Source organism: Phaethon aethereus, assembly GCF_964289735.1.
Source record: "Phaethon aethereus genome assembly, chromosome: 2".
NCBI lineage: Eukaryota > Metazoa > Chordata > Aves > Phaethontiformes > Phaethontidae > Phaethon > Phaethon aethereus.
The window spans coordinates 118,030,220-118,051,151 of record NC_138582.1 but is presented as its reverse complement, the minus strand read 5'-3'; the positions used below and the strand labels follow the sequence as shown (position 1 = coordinate 118,051,151).

General features: G+C 41.0%; 1 protein-coding gene across 1 annotated transcript in view; it reads left to right on the top strand.

Annotated features, from left to right (window-relative positions):
* Positions 1-18,097, top strand: part of TBX20 (T-box transcription factor 20) — a gene marked incomplete at its 3' end in the record, with an annotated part of 35,668 nt that extends 17,571 nt beyond the window's left edge. Inside the window, exons 6-8 of the mRNA XM_082014775.1 lie at positions 1,950-2,026; positions 13,720-13,829; positions 17,757-18,097. Of these exons, the coding sequence (XP_081870901.1) occupies positions 1,950-2,026; positions 13,720-13,829; positions 17,757-18,097 (528 nt within the window). The remainder of the gene's footprint in view (positions 1-1,949; positions 2,027-13,719; positions 13,830-17,756) is intronic.
* Between the last annotated feature and the right edge of the window lie 2,835 nt (positions 18,098-20,932).

The window sequence follows — 20,932 nt, the reverse complement described above, 5'->3', positions numbered from 1 at the left end:
GCCATAAATGATTGTGAGTCTCATCTGGCTTCAGTGGATACAAAAAGTTTCTCTTGTGATGTCATACCAAATCTTTAATATTAGGAAAATGGAAGTTTGATTGGTGAAAATATGCTCAAGAGATGAATAGGTGTCCTTATTATTCTGCAGTGCAGTTGGCTTGGTGTGTTGGTGATGTAAGTCAATGGAACTAGTTAGAGCTTGTCTTTTTTCAAGGTAGTTTTCAAAATGCTGCCATAAAAATGTTCGCTGGACGTGAGGCACTAACCCGCCGCTTTCTACATCACCATGAGTCAAGGGCTTATGGGTATCTTGGGAGTAGGATGAGACTATAACGAACTTGCTGAGCTGTTGCAAGGTCCTGTGAGAAGGCTGGTGTCCGGGGTAGCTTCCACCAGTTGCACCTGTGTGATGAGACACCTCAAACCCTCAGCCAGCACTGAGGTCCCATGCTGTTTGACCAGTCCGTAGGAACAACCGATGAGCCGCAGCACCTCCTGCGTAGTGCCTCAAAGCAAGGACCTTCCCCAGATCTTGCCCCTGTATGGACCCAAAATGCCGGGCAGGGAAGGCAGCAGCCCAGTGCTGTGAGTTTTCCGGGGTGGCAGCCGCAGCAGCAGCCGCTCAGCACATCGTTCATATAATGCACACCAGTAATTAAATACTCAGGTTTTGTCTTTGTAAGCCTGTTCCTCCCTCTCTGTGTTTCCCTCCCAGAAGACCTCTTTCTCAGAATGAAAAGTTGTGTTCAGTTGACCTCTTTTTTTTTTTTTTTTCTTTTTTTTAATTTTATTTTGGAGGAGAAGCCACCCTATTTTGAAATACCTTTGTTTGATGAGAGCATTTGATTGTTTGAGGATTTGGAAAAGATCCCTTTTCTTTCTGAGTCTCGAGGGCCAGCTTTTACAAATGAGGTTGTTGTCTCTGAAATACAGGATTTTTCTGAGGAAAGCCAGGCTGACATAGCCACTCAGTATGAAATGCTGAGAGCTGTTGATTTTCATGGGCTTCAGCTAGAGTTGGTGGCATTCACTGCCTTGCAGGACAGGTCCTGTGTTGTCCTTTGTCAACTCCAACTCCCACTCACAGTTTTATTTTTATTTCTTGGAAGAAGTATGGCTGGAAAATCTGAATATGCTGTCTCAGGTTTTATTCATCAAATCTCATTTGGCTGGACAGCTAGAAAATTTCACGAGGGCAATGGTGTATTTTTTTCCTGCTCCCAAAAAACCACAGTGGAAGCCATGACCTATGCCTGAAAAGTTTCACTGTAAAGTTAAGGGGAGCTCTGACACTTCGGGGCAGAGCGACTCCTAATCAGTGGGTTACCCCGGCTGAACGCAAGGTTGACAGGATGCACTGGGCAGGTTTGTAACTGCATCCCTTTCTCAGCCCCTTTCGATGCAAAAACAGTTAAACTGCCCCATATGATGACTGGTAGGCCTGGCTGAGAACATTTGCATTGCAGTTGCGGGGGGGAACCAAAAAAACAAACAAAACCCCAAAAAACCAAAAAAACCCAAAAAGGTGGGGCTGCACTGAAGCAGGCAGTGGCTCCTAGTTTGGGCTGATGCTAACTGACGTGCAGCTCCACCAGTGAGGCTCAGATGTTAGCAGGGTGCTGTGCATTGCTCATGGAAGAGACAACCTGGATGATGCTGCCGAAGTATTTGGAAAGAGTTGTGGTGTACGGGGGTGGGTTCCTCCCGCTCTGGGTAACGTGAAGGCTGAGCCTACCGTGTCCTTCTTCCTTCCACGGCCACAGATGTAATGCACCCTGGTTTGCCTCCGCCGCTTTGCAGCAGCATCTCGAGAGTAGCGTGCGCAGGCGCACGAGGAGCGTGGATAAAATTAGCAGTGAAGTCGGGAGGGTGGACTGGTTAACACTTTGCACGTTGCAATACCTTAACACTATATTCATGTTGCGTTGCTCTTTTCTGTCTTTCCAGATAACCAAGTTGAAAATTGACAGCAACCCTTTTGCTAAAGGATTTCGGGACTCTTCCAGACTCACTGATATCGAGAGGTAATGGGGACTTTCTGTTTACTTTCCATGCAGATAAGATAAAGAGAAGAGAGAGTTTGTAGGAAAAGCATCCTTTCAACTCCTGAGAAGCTGTGCATTTTAATGTTATCTTGTTGCATATAGTAAGCCTCCTCCACCTCCTTTAAAAATACTTCTCAACTTTATGAAGAAAGAGCTGTTCTGAGTTTTGACATCTGTTCCAGTTGGGGCCAATATATTCATCTTCCTGAGGGGGCTTCTTGAAGAGGGGAGAAGGTCAGTTTTACAACTTCAGAATGAAAAGCTTTTTTCTTATCATGCCATTTAATCCTGTTGAGGGCTGTGAATTGGGTCACTGGGAAACAAGGGCAGTGGTCCTGTGAAAAACATCTTTATAGCTCCCCACTGCTCCACACAGTGGAAAAGAGAGAGGGGAGCTTCCCAAAATACACTTCAGCAGTCCCAGACACTGAAGTCAGCAATTATTGCCATCAGGACAAATCCCATAACTCCCACTCTGACGACAAAGATGCCATTTTTGTTTCACCAAAATTGTACTGGAGGCTGCATCAGGGGGAAGCTTTATCTGGAAACTGTTGAGTTTTGTGTGTGTACAGCTCATTATAAGCAACTGCTGCCATAGGGACAGAAGCATTAACCCACAGTTGAGTAGGAAATAAACTTCAATCTCTTGGTAGCTCTCCAGCTTGTCACATTTTTATGATATCGTGTCAAATAGTTTGGCAAATGAAGCAAATTAAGCTGCCTGTGTCCTTTAGGTTGGAAGAGAACACGACGGAGATGGATATAGCACATCCAAATTCTCCTATGAGCACACAATCACCACAGAAAGTTTGGAGAGGCCAAAACCCTCTAGCCTCCTATGTGGGGATATCCAGATGTATCCGTGAATCATCTTTCACGGGTGTGTGTAGGGGACAAGCTGCTCAACGAAGTCATGCCCATGCAGCTCGGGAAAGTCTTTACAGCATTGCAAAAGTACGTCTGTCTACGTAGGTCCATGGCTGGGAAACAGTGGTGTATTTTATACCTTACTAGTGACCAGATCACTGGGAATCCCTTGAGTAATTGGGTTAAAGAACAGTAATTTGTGGAAGCGAGCTTGTAGACTGCAGTGCACACTTGCAAAGTTGTTAAAGGTTGCTTCCTAAGTGAAAGTCTTAGTTGAAAATGGGGAAAAAAAATCCCAAAACAACCCAAAGCAGATTTCATTAAAATAGCATAGCCAGCAGGATTGACAGAGTACTAAGGTAAACGATACGCAAAGCTAAGGTTTGCATGCAATAAGTAGTCAAGAAAGGACCTGAAGGATGAGAAGAGACTTTGATTTTTCCCATTTCACTTTCCTTGTTTTACAGACAGGCAATATCAATGACAGAGCTTTACAAGAGCTGAGAGTCTGAATAGATAAGCTGTGAGAAAAACTTAGTTACCTCTGTGCAGATGAACCAACTATCGTGGTGCTGGATATGAAGGGAATTTTTCCAGAGGACATCTTTTTATAACAGCGCATGGCATGGAGTCAGAAATGCTGCGCATAAACCGCAGTGCCCTTTTGCTTATTGATAAGTGTAAGAATAGAGACTGAGACAGGCAGCTTAGTCCAGATATGAACGTTGCCATGAAAGATAAGGTAGCCAAATGTGAAACCTACAGTAAATAAAAGAAACAGAATGTGAAAAGTATTGAAATAACATTAAAACTCTGCATTTTGAGAGTCCAGGTTTGGGTAAGGTCTTATTTTGACTTAAATGGGAAAGCTTAGCCCTGCTCAGGGAACAACAGTATTTAAAAAAACCACAAAACCTGCTGCGCAACACATCGGGTAATGAGATAGTAAAAGTGTAACAGACAAGAGGGCTGGTAGGAGACTTTAAGAATTTCCTAAGTTATCTGATATGGTCCAGAAATACCAAGTGGTGTTTTGTTTTTTTTTTTTTTACAGTTCCAGCATCAAAATATTCAGGCAGAGGAGAATGTCATTCTCTGAGTGCCCACTGGTTCTACAGAGTTAATTTTAGCACCAAGAAAATTGCTGAAAGAAATCTGATATAAAGCAAAAGAAATAGCAAAGTGAGATATGACAACAGAAAGAATTTCTTGCTTGATGTCCATCGCGACATGCATTACAAGATGTAGGCGATACGTTGAATAGTACTGCATGATTCTTGCATGGTCTAGGTGGAAACTTAGTTATTCCTATAAGATCACTGTCTCAGAAAAATATTTATTTGCCAGGGAAAAGATTATGCAGCCAAATGCACACTTGCACAGCTCTTGAAAATCAAATATTTATCTAGAAGCTGTGAAAATACCTTCCACGGACTGCTTCCTAAGCAGCCCTGCGTATAGCGTGTGCATAATCCGCAGTGCTGTGTGGTGATCCAAATGGTCTCCTGTAAAGCATCCCGTGATGTTAGGGCCAAGGGAGCACTCATTTACCGCGAGTTCCAGCTTTTCCGAATGACCTAAGTAGTGTGAAAGTGTACAGAGCTTTGTATTTCATTTCCAGGTATTTAAGCCTGCTTTTTCCTAAACAGCCTTTGGGGAGGGAAACAAATCAGATCAATTGATCTTTAGAGACCTAAAGAAATTAAATTAGTCTGGAGTCAGTTACTGCACTAAACCATCCAGTAATTGGATTGCTCCTTGTAACTGATTGAAAACAGCCTCTATCTGTAACAATATAGGGAGCTTTTCTTTATAGTAGATCTGAGAGAAAAACACATCTTTTTATGACATGATGACAGAAATTGCACTTTTTTAACCTAATTGAATATGATTTTATAAATATGTGACTTTAACGATTTCAGGCTTCCCACTCTAGATTTACGATCCAAGTGTAGGAAATTCAAGCTGCAAATGCCTTTAGGATTAAATCTGTTTGCATTATATGTGTTTGAGTTAAAATAATGTATGTAAAGGTAGTGAAATTTGGCAAAATGGTAGAGGAGGTAGGCAAGAGTAAAGCTATTGAAGTGCCTGTATTTTCTTTTGTTCCCGCCTACATGCCTTACACCACCTTCCTTTATAGCTATATATGCAAAGTTTTAACCATTGAAAAAATCTTTGGTGAGTTTGGTATATACCAGACTTTCAGTAGGATGTGAGATTCCTTCCACAACGAACTCTTTCCATACATTACTTGTGGTAATCTATTTATGGTGGTGGGACAGACTTTATCTGGGGCTACTGTGATTTAGATAAGTTGCTGATTCACCTTTTGATCTTTTTATGTGGTATTTACATTCCCCCTATTACAAAAAGGCTCCCACAGCGGTTGTGATTGAAAAACTTGAACATTTAGCAGCAGTTGTCAGAATGTGGAGCTTAAGGTGCTGTGGTGTTGACTATGGGATGTCAAATGCAGTAATGTGGATGAGTGTGATCTTTTTTAATGGTAACCTTTGTGAAAAAGACTAATGCAGGTTTTGTGAGCAATTCACTCTGGAGGTAGGCTTTAAGGGAATATCTTTATGCTTCTGCCTAAGAAAAAATTGGCCAAAGCTATGAAGGATGCAAAATCGGAACCCAACATACTATTTTTTTTATCTTCAGCCTGGATTTATCTTTTGAGTTGCTGTGAAGAACCTGCATTTTAAAAATAAATAGATAAAAAAAACCATCGCAATTAAATATCATGCAAACAATCCAGTGAAAAAGGTGATCATTTCAAGAGTGTGAGTCAACAGAACTACGGAATTGTAAAATAATGATCAAACAAGAATTGACAGATCATAATTATGATCTGAACGTTGCTTGTCTGTTTGATCCAGTATGTGATAGGCAAGTTCAGGGTGTGGACTTGTAACTGTTAAAGAGAGATGAAGGAGTATACCCATCTGCACAAGTCCAGTAATGCTTCTGGGAGGTAGATACGTACTTCCAGAGGCAGTATCTTAGGTAATGGAGAAGTATGTCTGCACACCCAAGTAATTTTTAGGCAGAGAAAGGAAGGATTGGGGGATTGTGGAAGTAGGAAAGAGAGCTGCATCCCAGCACCCCAGCTGGATTTTCATGGTAATCAGATTCTGAATTTTCCCCTGAGGAACTCCATGTCTGAGATGTGGAAATACATTGTACTGGCTTACAAGGCTGTAAGCAAAATGAATGCTAATGCCTGGATATGGGCCCTGCCCTGTTGCAGTAGCAGTCAAAGCCACGTGCTTAATGATGTGGTGGCCACAGCAGTCCTCTCTTCCATCCCTTTGCTGCTCGCCCCACAGAGCTGCCTTCCTCCCCATTCCCACTTCTTATGGCTGGTCTAGAATAACTTCCCTGACTCGTGAAAGCACCCTACCAACAGCCAGGAATACATTCTCTCTACGATCTACCCCCTTGTCCATGGTTAAGTAGGGCTTTGTCATAGTTCTCCTCCAACAAGTCAAACTTGCCACCTGATCTTTTATCCTCAGCTAGTTCTCAGTCTGTGAATGTTGGCAACCAGCCATGGGAGATCACCTTGCAATGTTTAGGCTGGGAGAAGAAGTGAAGTCCTGAGTTCAGGGAGAAACACCAGGGACTCCGGTGCCTATACGCTTGGTATCTGGTGCCATTCCAGATGTGCTCAGGTTACTCCATCCTCCAGCTGCTGGAGGGAGCATGGATTGTCTGTATCTTCTGTATCTTCTCTTCCGTTGCAGATGGCTTGGATGTCTTAAGACATCTAGAAAGCACTACCTGCCTACATTTAGACATCTGAAGCATTCCCTTCAAATCTGGTTCCTCCAATTCTGCTTACTGTTAGCCAGGCAACTGTTCCTTTCCCCAGCAGGAAGCCCTCTGTGTCAGCTAAAATCTCTTGAGTTCCCAAGCTTTTAAGCACCCATACCCTGGCTTATTTTCCATTTAGGTATTCTGTTATCTGTCTTTTTACTTGTGCAAAATGGTATAATTTCGATTTGCCAGTGTTTTCCACTCACCCCATGCAGGTGTAGTGCGTGCATAAAGGGAGGGGTTGATGTCAGATCAGACACCCAGTTTCCATCCAAGGGTAAGTTTTCCAGGGAATTCCCCCAGTCCCAGTTTCACAGCACTGCTCTGTCCTCAGCTCTCATCCTCTGCCTGGCAGTCAGAAAGAAATGGTTGCAGTCACTGGGTGAAGTGGAAGTCTGGGGGGTTGGCTATGTTAGGGTAAAGTGTGTCACTATATTTAGGAACAAGAGGTACAGAGAAAGAGCTTTGACATACATTTGCAAGTGTGTACTTTTTTCCAAGTCAGAGAAGAGAAATGTAATTTTCTCTTCCTTTTTTTTTTTTTTTTTTTTTTAATTCCCCGTATAAAGATACCTGTTTTTCTCATTTTTATTTGCGGTTGAGAGAAGTGGGGTCAGTATATTTAATAGCCTCATGCTCTTTCTTCATAAGTGTCGTTACTTTTCCCATGTCATGCCTTCAGCCAGGCAATGTCACCTCCATGCATATTATAGTTCTTCCAGAATTGTCATTGGCCAGGTGTTTGTTGTGAGGGCACCAGTGAACACCACTTTGGAGACATACCTGTTCTTTCTTTTGCAACAATCGAAACCTAGATTTTTTTCATAATTTAATTCTCATTTCACTTCTTTCTTTAAATTGCACATATTATTGGGGTATTGCATTCATCCAAGATTTTCCCAATAGTTTTGACTTTGTGTGAAAGTGTTTGGTGGCTCTGTATTACCTTTTGGGCCAAATTAAACTTCAGGTCACATGAGCCAATGTAGTTTGATGGGCCCTGGTTCTTCCCCAGTTGGAACTGGTTCAGGGCTAACTCAGGCAGTGGAATGGAGCTACTTTGTTCTGGTCAAGGATTTGGTCTGTATCATGTCAGAGCTGAATTAGGTTCCTAGGTTCAGTCTGTAATATTCATCTACCAGTATAAGAGCAACTATATACAGCAAATAAATATTATGTCTGTATGTTTGTGCATATGTAAAATAGCAACTAAAAGCCACAGGAACATGAAGGCTGAGTGATATCTGAACAGTGATTCTGACAGTGTTTGTTGTTCATTCTTAGCTGCCATTATGGAAATATGTTTGTTCCTCCTGCTGTGTTGTTGGGGTTTTTTTTTTTGGTTTGGGTTTGGTTTTTTTGTTGTTTTGTTTTTTTTTGTTTTTTTACAGACTTGTTTTTAGCACTTGTGTGTTGGACAAATTAGTCATCTTTTCCCTTAAAAAAAAAAGTTCTACTACAGTGCGACTTCTGACAAGTTTATTTTTGTGCCTTCTCAGCCCATTTATTCCATCTGTCTTCACCTCACCTCACTTCTGATGTCTTCTGTTATCTGGGCTTTCTTCCAAACATACTAACTGGCAGCTACAAAAAAAGGAAACCTTTGAAATGCAGAACTAAAGAAGTCATTCAGGCTGCAAACTGATAATTCATAGACTTTATATCCTGTTCTGTATTTTTCTTTGTGTTGAACTGAATGGCCAAGCAAAACACGGTTGTCAGTTTCATTATTTTATTATTTTCCTTTTGTTATTTTTTTATTAGCATTGCCTTTCTCTTGTAAAGAAAAAGACAAAAAACAAAAGGAAAAAACAACACCATGACACCAGGAACAGGGATGGATTCTAAGGATCTCCTTACCTCTTTGCTTACCTAGCACTTGGATAGTAAGGGCAAAAAGGGAAAACACTAACAGGTTGCTCGACTCTGCTCTGAAATTTGTACTTCTTGTATCCATTCCTGAGACAGTAACTTCTGCAGAAGGTATGAGTTCAGAGTGCCTGGCTCTGCCACGTGCTCTGTCTCACCACAGTCTGGCTTTTGCACGTTGTCTTCAAAGGAGGTTGAACCTGGCTCCCAGTGGAATGGGTGGCTGCCTGTTACGTGAACTCCACCCTCTTTGGAGCCATAGTGTAGATCTAAGATGGATACTAACCCAGACCTGGCTCTAGCAAGCTAGTTCTAAACTACCTTCTGCCAAAACCAAATATATTGCCTCAAGACTTCTCATCCCAAAGGGAGAAGGTAGGCTTCGTGTCTCCCTCCCCTGGGTGTGCACTCTGCCAAATTCAGGAAAATCCATAGCTTCAGGTGCATGCAGGCGTGTAGCAGCATCAGTCTTGACAGTGCGTTGTGGCCAGGTGAGCCCTCTTCCATATCAGCAGGACTCGTGGTCATGCGTTTCAGAATCAGGGTCCTGGTGATCACCAGCCTGCTGTGAATGCACAGCTGAAGCAGAGTAGCAGCAAAAGGAGCAGGAAAAAAATGACATGAAGAAGCATCAGAGAGATGCCTGCTTCCACCTACAAGGCAGCACTGTTCTTTCATCTTGATTAAAGATCCTGCTCAGGGTAATCTGGGACTTTACCATCTCCCGAGAGAATTTCTGTAATCTGGGCTGACAGCAAAAGGAAGTGAGCATCCTCACGCAGGGCCTCGCTCCTCAGCTGCTTCCCAAGTCAGCTCTGTTTTCTACCATGTCCCAGTTCATATTCATGGCAAGATCTTGGGTTTAATCTGTAAAGTTAGAGAATCATTTGTCAGCTACTTCAGGATTTTCCTATCTACTTTTGATCCTCTGAGACTACTCCGTACGTACAGGGCACTGTTAACTAAACACAGCCAAAGGCTCAGCTTGTAGCTGCAACACATAAAACACCCCTAGCTGGAAGTTTAGTTTTGGAATCAGTTGCCAGCAGGACAAGAGTGAAATGTTCAGTTAAGAAGTTAAAAACCTGTAGAACGACAATGTGCACCATAAAACCTCGCTAATTGATAAATTCTCCCAATCCTTCACTTCCTTCGATTCCTGGTTCAAAATTTGCCGTTTTATTTCTTGCACGAAGAAGCGCTTCGTCTATCATAAGCAGAGGTTGATTGACAGGGCTGGGCTCAAGGTGTGCTTCGGTCAGAATGGAGATCATTGGGATCAGCCTGAGTTCCTTTTCTGTATTACCTCCCCTCACCTTGTCCTCCCTCAGCATCTTCTCTGTGGGTGTGCTAGCCAATACCAGCTTAGGGGGTTTTTCCTCTCCCTTTGGCACACAGTTCCTTCGTCTTTTTCTTGAACAGCTTCAGCCCCTAACTTGCTCTTCTCCAGCCTGTCATCTGCTACTATTATCCAGTGGTACACATAGCACAGCTTAATCATAGTAATATATTATGCCTATGTGTGTGTTTTTTCCCCCTCCTCTGGGCATTCACAAGATATCTGTGAGTTGAAGAGCAGTCTGGAAGATGAAAGTTGTCTGTAGACCACACAAAGAATTTGACAGAAAGAAGACATCTTTCCTTTATCTAGCTGGCAGCTTGTGATCTCTCAAAACAAAATTTACTCCTAATTTACTGCTAATAGAAGAAACTGGGGAGTTTTGAGATACATTAAAAAGTAAAAATTGTTAGGTCCAAGTATTAGATAACAAATCTCTGATCATAGACTAACAGAAGTATGGAAGTTGAGCATTGTGTAACCGGAAATCACTTTGTTCTTCATCCAATTCAGTGGGGCTGAGCTCTTAAAAAAACATAAAGGAAAGCTTTAAAAAACCCTCCACCATACTCTTCACTTGTTAATTCTTTTTTATTGAGCAGAATCATAAACTGGCAAATATTGATTTATCATTCAGTGCTTTATAAAATTATTCCCATAAATCATTTGAACCATATTGAGATATCTGAAGATGTTGCACACAGAACTATAAAGCCAGAGGTTTAAATGAATGTCTTTCCGTAGTAGTGGTGGTAGTAGTAGTAGTAGTATGTATTTTGGGACTTTAAAATTTTTATTTTATTCTTCCACTCTGCAGAGCACCATATTCTGGATATCCTAAACAGTTCACACTTCTATAAACAGAATTTTCAGGAAGATTTTGGGATTTAAGTCCTTTTGGCCCAGGTTGACAAAAGGGTATAAGCAGGAACTTGTGTTCCAGATTGCCAGTTTTGCTCCTGCGTTTTGAACTACATTTCACAGGCACTTAAATCTTGTTGTTAAAGTTTTGCTTCCTCCCACATATCTACTTTGGAGAAAGTTGAAAAGCACCTCTGTCTTTAAGCGGTGGAGGAGGTTGGCCTCCTCTTTCCAACCTATGTGGGAAACTCCACGTTTTCATAGATTAGATGAGATGCAAGCCCTTTCTTCTCCAAGACTTGATCTCTGGGTGATATTCTCTGAGCATGAAATACTTGAGCATGGTGCAGAAGCCATCACCCTGTTCCTTTGAAACACAAAGGGAAGGAAAGACTCTCCTTTAACTTGGATCACTTCCCCAGGATGGGGGAGACCTGGGTGCATACTTCATCTCTTGTTTTTCTAGGTGGAAGAAACAGTGCTTGGTGGGATAACTCAGAGATATACTTCATGAGTGGAGAAAATACAGCACTTGTTGTTTTTCTTTGTTTCCTTTTGCATGCATTGGTGGTTTCCTGTTCAGCCTTTTGCATTTCGTAGGTCTGTTTGGAGGTTCATATGCAACACGTGTTGTGTATGGAAAGAAGAGTGTCCAACTGAAGGCTGCGGGGCCACGTGCCTAAATTCTGGTATAAAGCTCAACGCTTTGTGCTCATGATGTGAATCGCAGCCTCAACCTCTAAAATGAAAAATTAGTAGGTGTGTTGTGATTATAGCGTAAACCACCAACATGTTTAGGCAAGACAAACATATACAGTTTTGAATATTAAATCCCACCTGCACAAAAGGGACTGCTTTTGTGAAATTAGTTGCTTTCCCTGATCCCAGTTTCCTTGTTAGACCCTTCCCTCTGCCATAAAAACCTTTGTTTCTTGTGCCACTGAATGCGATTAATCTTCTAAAACCTTTAGCATACTACCTGCAACATTACAACATCGTAAATAAATAAATAAACCTACCACACAGTTCCCTGGTTTCAAACTTTGCAGATTCAAGGTTCACTAAGAAGTCATCTCTCTCTCTCTTTAAAAGAAGACAACGATATAGAATAATAGAGTTCTCTGTGTAGCATACAAACCCATCTGGAAAGAATTTAGTCTGCAATAATTGTGGGCATTTGATTTAGCTTTAAATCCCTGTAGGTAATTCAAATGTAAATTTATTGGTGTGAGTTTATCCCCAAACCGCCATTGGATCCAATGTTTTAGAGATTAATTTGCCCCACTGCACTAAAACTAGAGCCTGCATTGTTTTTGTTGCATCAAGATATTATTATTACATGCTGTAATGCCCGTTGTTATAAGCAGACCTTTACTGGAAATAAAGTCAATAGAGTCAATACAGACAATCACCTGAATCTCATTTATTTTTCAGACCTTTAAAGATTAGTAATTCTTTGGTTATGAATATGTTTATAGACTGGTATCTAAATCACTCAGACAACGTTGGTCTAATTTATTATTTTGTTGTTCTGTACTCATCTGAGAGAGTCTTTTTGGTTAAGTAAAATTCTTTGCATTTCACATTCTGCTTCAGGAAAAAAAAGTTTCATGAGGCATTCAGCATATAATGTAAACAATGCCATCTGTCTTTTTCTTTGTAAAATCTTCTTTGAGATAGCCCCAATATGCCTACTGTTTTCAATCACTTAAAAGGCAGTAATTCAATTATATCATCCTCTATGTAGGAACTGCCATTGCTTTCAGTCCACTTCCAATCCTGACACAAGTAAATCACTTTGATAAGATCCCCTTTTTATTTATTTTTTTCTGAGGAGACTAGCATAAGTAATGATGCCAGTGATAGACCAAGGACAAAATGACCATAATGGGCTTTCTGAAGGAAAGGAAAACATGTGCCATTGTGATTTATCATGTTACGTGGAATATGTTTTTCCTTGGAATTTCTGCAACAGCCACAATCTCTGAGTGAAGGGCATTAGCAGGTATGAATGGCCAAATGGTAAATTCAGACAAAACCTTCACCGAGCAGCAGATTTAAACAGCTATCACTACCTAGATTTCTTAAATGGGAACAGAAGGTCAAAGCCATTTTGGAAATGTGCCTAGGTCGTATTCATCTTTGGTATAATGCCACCTACTTACATGGAAATGCGCTGGGAACGTGTAAGGTTGGATCTTCCTTACAAACTGCTGTGGCTTATCATGCAGATATGCCTGCCTTCTATTTAAAAATTGTTTGGGTGACTTCAGTACTTTGTGCCACCAGTGAGGCGGGGGCCTGGCAGACATGTCTAACCTCCCAGAATAGACACGGCACGAGATGGGTAGTATCTGTGGACTTCCTGCTACAAACTGGCCTCTGATGCTGAGAGCGCATGGTTAGAGCTGAGCTGTCTCCGGATGCATCTACCTCTTGCCCCTGATTTCAGAAAAATGGGAGGGTACCAGATGAGGTGGTCGGGTACGATGTGGAGGCTTGTTTGAAAGGAGCTGGACCACAGGGTGTCTCTCTGAACCCAGACTGGTCACTCAGTATGAACAACTCCACAGCTTGCATTTTCAAATTTGTGAAGAGTTCTGGCGTCGTATTCCCTGTCTGAGACCACATCCAGGAAATGCAGTGGGAAGTTCACTCTACTTTGTCTGCTGAAGCAGCAGTACCACACAGGTAAGAGGTGATGAGCAATGTTAAAACACCACAGGCCAAGTTTGGCATTTCCAGTGACATGTTATGAGGTAACCCTTTTGTCAAGTAAGTTTGGAGAGTCTGTGTGAGAAACCTGTGCTCTGGACAGGGAAAAGGCAGCATGTTCGCTGTATTTAACCTAGCAAATCAGAAGGCGGTTTAGGATGTTATTGATATGGTATGTTGTTTCCTTTCACAGAGAAAGTGTGGAGAGCCTTATCCAAAAGCATTCTTATGCCCGATCCCCCATTCGAACCTATGGTGGAGAAGATGATCTTGGAGATGACAGCCAGGCAACACAAAGCAGAGGTAGGGAAATGTGTTCATGAAGTAAACTGTGGTGACCTAGTTATGCTTGAGAAAATGAGGACCACAATCAGTACTGTGTTACTCTGAAGCATTTCCCTGGTGTGCGTCTCTGCCATGAAGTCCTATAATGAATAAGAACACTTGTTACCTTATGGCTCTTCTGGACATCTGGTATGTCCATGGCACTGGTGTGGGTGGCTAGTTCAGGAGGCAGCTCTAGAGACGCCTATATAGCCTTTGCCAGCAGAAGAGAATTGTCTCTGCTTGAAGATGGCTGAAAACCAGACAACTTCATTACTGTGATGCTGAGAACAAGCTAAGACTCCCCATCCTTTGGCAGGACTTACTAGCTGGGCTCAGCACAGTTTGTAAAGTACTGTATAGATGTGCCATTTGCTGCCCCTCCAGCTTTTTGTGAACAGATGACTTTGTTCTGACCACCTTCAACCAGCCTGTGGTTAGCCTGCTTTGCCTCTACGAGAAGAGAAGTCCATAGCTCCTGGGAAAATTGATGTTTAATTGTTATTTCTTGGGGTCTGAAAGGTGCTTTTCCTGCTGATGCAATTCACCTCAAATGCTTCATCAAATGGTTTGTCTACTTTAGCAGTTGCAAAAGTAGCAGTAAGGCAGAGTTGTTCTTTGTGGGGATACTCACTGGACAAATTACATCTGTCATAATTTGCCACTGGAAATAGATCTCAAACCCATCCTGTGGGATCGCTGACTAGCATAAACTTCTGTTGCATTATACTTTGCATTTTGACTTCATGACCCGCCTGATATGCAACAGCCACTTGAGGTAAAGCAGTTCTATCTGCCTTCCAACTGGCAGTGCCCTTGTCTCGTCCTCCAACTTTGTACAGTGTTGCTAAGATAAGAGTATTATTTCTGGTCATAAGCTCTTTCAACTTGTGCAGGGAAAACACACTTATTTTTAACCATGAGTTGCTCTTGAATAAAATGTGATTGGGTGGGCTTGTTCATACACATCTATTCCAAGAGCAGTTCCTTAGACTGCAGAGTTTCTGGAGCAACTTCTCAGCTGGTACAATGCCATTCTTCCACATACTTCTGGGGGATTACCTCACTTCACGTCAGCTTAAATCCTCGGCCAGTTGTTGTTGAGGACAGTGTTAAATTTTCCCTTGCCAGAAGTGCTTAGAGCAAGGCACCTTCTCTCCAAGAATTACATTTCTCCCTGGTGTGATGTCCTCCTTTGGGAGTGACCAAAAGAACGAGGTGAACCTTGGTATGAGGACTGGCCTTTAGAGCCTTTCTCTTCTGAAAAGAATCCTGAGGAATGCGTCAGAAGATGAAGGAATAGTTTATTAAAATTAATTTTATGTGTAATATATACGGGGTAAAATTCTGCATTTGCTTGCAATATGGTAAATGAGTGAAGAAGATGATGAGTTGTGGCAACCAACTTTTTTCTAATCTGGGAGCCATATGCTAATATAGGACATGATTGTTCGGGCAACCAGAGGCATGCACAGCAGGTAAAACATACTGCTCTTGCAGATGAGTACCTCGTACTGCCTTCACTCTCTGTTTAGATCTGGTCTCCTTAAATAAGTAAAAGTCCTCCAAGATATGAGGAGAGAAATAATGATCTCATTGGAACTCCACGGACATTTTTATTTCTTCTGATGCATTTGAAAACTACCTTGCATGCAAAATTGCGGGGTGTTATTCTATAGGTATGCGAGGTAACAGCCGAGCACAAACGCGGTGCTGGGTGGTGTGTGTTATAAGCTCTCTGAGGCTTCAATTGCCTCAAAGTTACTACAGCACATCTCCTTGGTGCTGGAAAATGTGCTATGTGAGACTTTTTGGAGTACTAAGTTGCAACTGGAGACCATTGCAGTTGGAGGAGGAAAAGGCCCTTATGGAAGTTCCTCATGAGAAGGAATCACACACTTTGTTCTGTGTAGGATAAAGAAAGTCTATCACTGCTATTTATTTCTAATTACATCCAGAGCATTGTCATCTCAGCCAATTTCAGCTGTCTAAAGGTGGAAGTGGCTAGCCTTCAGCAGCATATTTATCATAAGAAGTCTGTTTCCAAAGGAATTAACAGATACGAAATATATTAAAACTCTCTAATGCGTAATGCCTGAGTGCCTGTGCTCCAGCATCCACACGCAGGAGTCATGGTAGCCGCCCGGAACAGAGCCAAATGTAAACCTTCTCGTCAAATCCAGCTTCACATCCCACTTTCCCTGTAGTGCAATAACGCTCAGATAACCCCTGATTTAAAGGGTTTTGGTCTGGTCTGTGAGCATGGTGTTGTCCTTATAGTTTGGCTCTGGCTCCTAACTTCCCAGCAGCCAGGATTTCGTTCAGTGGTGGGGTCAGGATTTGGTTCAAGTCTGTTCCTGAACTGACACAACTTCTCTTTCCTGTTACTGAGCCGTTTTACTTGTTTCGTTAAGCAGAGGAGGAATTAATCAGGAGTAGCTCTCTTTCTGATTTGAGGATATATTCCTAAAGAGATTTATGATCTTTTTAAAACAATTATTTGCTTTTTTTTCATTCTATTGTTGTTTGCTCATAGTTTTGTTTTGAGTATGTGCCTAGTATATACATAATTCCAGTAAGTTTACCTTGACAGATAGATATCTTTATATTTTTTCTTTTCACAATTTGGACGAACCTATATTCTAGAATCAGATTTATGAAACTAATAACTGTTGTAAAATCGGTTTTCTCAGAATGTTTTGCAGTACTGGCTTGAAATTATATTTTGCCAAATATTCTTGCCAGTAAATTTATTTCTTAAAGTAAGAAACATTTATCAACGGACAAAGTTGGACAAGAAAGAAAATACAGAAGGGAAATGAGTTGAATTGCTGTTCAAATAGAAATTTTAAGAAAAGTTTATTTATAGGTTTTTATTGTATTCCCAATTTCTACAAATCAGACATTTGATGATGACCAGATGCATAAAAGAACTGCAGAGGTGAAGGGCAACATCATCACCAGATTATTTGAAAATGACCATGTATAATTATCAAACCAAATTATTCATTGTTTTCCCAAAAAATTTACTGTCAAAATAAAATAAGTAATTAGTTCTAATTCAAAGATGCCATTTTTCCTTTTTTTCTACTTTTGCAATCTTCAGAGAAAAAGCGTTTTAAAGTGATGGAAGATTTGTGAAAAGAATTTTTGGAACTTTCAGATTAAAAAAATACCAAGGAAACCACTTGCATTTGATCAAAAGTAGATAATTGCCCTGGGAGCAAGTTTTTAGTATTGTTGTGTATTTCACTTAAATTCCACACCTTTTAGCACAATTTAGCATTAGTGTTATTTCTCAGACCACTGTACACCGTTGGAAAAATAGCAAATGTTTTGGCATTTTAGAATTTTTTGTTCTATATTTTGGAAAAAGTCCAGTGAAAAGATGCAGAGTTGACAATTTTTCCTGGGATATAAAAAAAGGAAAACTTGTAGTGCAAAAGTTTTTCTGCATTTTTGCCAGATTGAAATTTTAGAAAAAAAATAAGCAGTTCCACTGAGGATCTGATGTGAAAAGCTACAAGCATGTCTTCAAAACAGGGATGTAATGCAGAGAGATTCCATGTCAGAGTAGATGCTTCAGTGTTTAGTGGCAGCATTACAAGGTTCTTCTTCAGTGTTTAATACCAAAAATATCTGATGTGCGAAGCTGATTATACCATTCAAGCCACTGCAACCAGCTTCTTAAAATGGAAATTTGTCTAAGATGCAGTGATAAAGGACAGCAACTGGCAAATAATAATATAAAGAAAGATAAAAGGAGAAGTATTTGGGAAGTATTTCCAATGACAAATTGTCATTAAAATTATCCTTGCTGTGAAAGACTTTTTCCTCCTTTTTGCTGTTTTACCAGCTTTGTGTGTTGCAGTGCAAACGTCAGGCATTCTTTCTCTTTGCTTGCAGGGTCGGCTTTTACAACGTCTGATAACCTGTCCCTCAGTTCCTGGGTATCCTCCTCAACCAGTTTTCCTGGATTTCAGCACCCACAGTCTTTGAGTGCCCTGGGTACCAGCACTGCATCCATAGCTACACCCATTCCTCATCCAATCCAAGGATCTCTGCCTCCGTACAGCCGCCTGGGGATGCCTCTTACACCTTCTGCTATAGCCAGCTCCATGCAAGGTAGTGGCCCCACTTTCCCCTCCTTCCACATGCCTAGGTACCACCATTATTTTCAGCAGGGTCCTTATGCAGCTATCCAGGGACTGCGTCACTCCTCTGCAGTGATGACGCCGTTTGTATGACTGATTTAAGACAAGAGAAACATGAGATTTTAAACGTGCAAGCTTGGTATGAAAAATACAAGGGACCTTTGTGAAAGGCCTCTGGCAGGAGTGCTGAACTCATTAACAAACCAGCTAAGAAAACGCATTATGGATGTAGATTCCTCCATTGAGGGATCACAAGAAGCGAGCATGCAGCTTGGAGCTGCTCACAGATCTATACGTAACACAGCTGAAATGGATCCCAAAGTTCCCAGGATTTTTGGTCATGTGCAGCTTGTTCCAAAGGTGCATTATACCCAGTGGAAAGAGATTACGTTAATGCAGCAGTGTACAAATTAATTGTGTATAGGTCTTTTTTCATATGATAGAAGAAGTTTGAAAAAGGCAATACTCTTACTCATCTTCATCTCTTCTTGTGACTGATGAGCAACTAAACAGAAAAAATGTATTGCTATAACTTTAAGCATGTTTTAGGCTATCTCAGCACACATTTGCTGGGAACGGGACAAAGTGGAGAAGGCCACAGTCCCTTTTAAAAGACTGGCTTATATTCACCAAAAGCAGTATTTCTTAGTTGTTACTATAATCCCAAAGAGAAAATTATTAACAAGTCTTTATTTCTTTGTTTGTTTCTTTCACAAAACACATACCAGTTCCAAAAAAGAACTGTGTTACAGGATTGTAGCAGTAATGATGTATTCTGTCCTTCAGTCTAAAAAGAAGTTTGTCCTGTATCCTAGGAGGAGCAATTTAACTGTCTATTAAGCCATGATGAAGGAAAACATTGATTTGTGAGTATCTGTTGCTTAAACTTAGAAACCCAAGATGTCAAATCTTTAAATCAGTGCTTGTTTGCTGCTGCCCTTGCCACTGAAGACCTGTTTCTAGCTGCAAACGTGTACCAAGTTAACCGGATTTCAAGATAGATTAGTCTATAGACTCGCTAGATCAAACGATAATCAATGGACTGGTATAAGATGAGTGGCATTGGAGTATTCTTCTTGTTCTGATTTTCTTGGGTTTCATCATAGCTGTTATTGTCCAGGAAAATAAGGGTTGTACTGTCTTTCTCCATGTCCCAGTAGAATGGTGGTGTTTCCCTGGGAACATAACAGTGCAGAATTTCACATGTAATTTTTTTTTTTTTAATTCATATCTGCCTTTTTTCAGTTAGTAATTAGGTTTCTCATTCAAAGTACTGTCTGCTTTTTCTAGTATGTTATGTCTGATGCAACAGAGGAACTGTAGAGGTGTAAGAAAAAATGACCTCTGCAGAAAGTTAGCATGAATCCCTCTGCACTGCTGAAAAGAGTACCAGTGTGATGCTGGTTTTCTGCACTGCAGGAGCTGGGATTTCACTGTAAATAAGAAGTCAACACAGAGTTTCTGTGTTGTTATAGATGTTATAGATCCAAGTTATAGATGATAACACATCTATTGATAAAAAAGGACTAGCAATCTAATCTCATATAGTGAAGATCTGTGTATAATGGGAACACAGAATGGAATACAGACTTTTTTGGCACTATTCTCTTCTACTTTTGACCAGTGTATGTTGGCGTCACATGGTAGGAAACAGAGTGCAGCACACTGAGTCATCTACCTCCCAACGCTATGAAGTGCAAGGCAAGCCATGCGCCTTTTTTTTGTCCCATTGCCTCGTCTTACATGCCCAATCACACAGAGCAATGACAACCTCCCAGACTTTTCCCAGTTTCTACTGTAGGCTGGTACTTGCATCCCCCAGGTAAGGGCCATCTTTATGTATTTCCCAGTAGCTGAATTTAAAATCTTGTCAAATTCGCCATTTCAATCACCTCAGCTATCTTTAGTATCATCCTAACTTCCCTTTATTCACTGTTGGACCTGCTGATAAAAAAATCACCTGAGGTAATTTGCAACTTCTGTGCTCTGTATGTGAAACAAAATGAACTTTTATTTACCATTTCTGGGTTCAGAGCTACTACAAGGAGTTCCATAAATGAATATAATAGGCCAAGCTCTGCAGTAGTTAAATGGCTTAGCATCAGACACTGAATTTGGCTTGATATATCCATATATTAGATTTTGCTCCAAGCTATCAGATTCACCTGAAAAGTGCATGTTTCAATGTTATGCTTACTCATGATCTGTTTTGATAGAAATCCCCTGTTTTTCAGGAAATTAGATGATACTGGCCCCACAACAACATAACTCTTCAAATACATATATGACTCCACAGAAATGAGAATTTCAGGGGCTATTTGGAAGAAAATTTTAATCCCTCTCCTTCAGTCGCCTGACTTCTGTAAGAGTTGTATAAAGGTCTTATGACGATATGCACTAAAGGCTGTGGGGAAATTCTATTTCTTTTATCTGTTTCCTTCTGCAGCTCCATTAACTTATCTGGAGTTGCAGGGGATATGGTCAGGTTCAGAATTCAAGCCAGTAGCTTTAATGCTTATACTTCCATCAGGAAATGGTCAAGTAAGTATGCAGCTTTCACATGACTCCAGAAATAAGTTTGGAACAGGTAGACTGATTTAGGCACGCTTTACAAGTCACATATGCCTGCTCATACATTGACCTATCCTTCCTTTGTGAAACAAATTCAGAGAAATAAACTGTACAGTCTCTTCAGCCCTGTCCCAGTCCCTGCTCTGAAAACACCAACATTTGGCATGCAGAAATGCCCCTGATACTGTTTCAGAGAAAATTCTCCAGGCTCTTCCTGGAGAATGAAACTGGGTTTTGACAACACCATTTAGAAAAATATTAAATGAAAGACAAGTGTTTTTCACTATGAATAAAATGTGATTCATATCTGAAAAAATATGGCAGTAGACTGTCCCTATATAAAAACACGATAAGGCC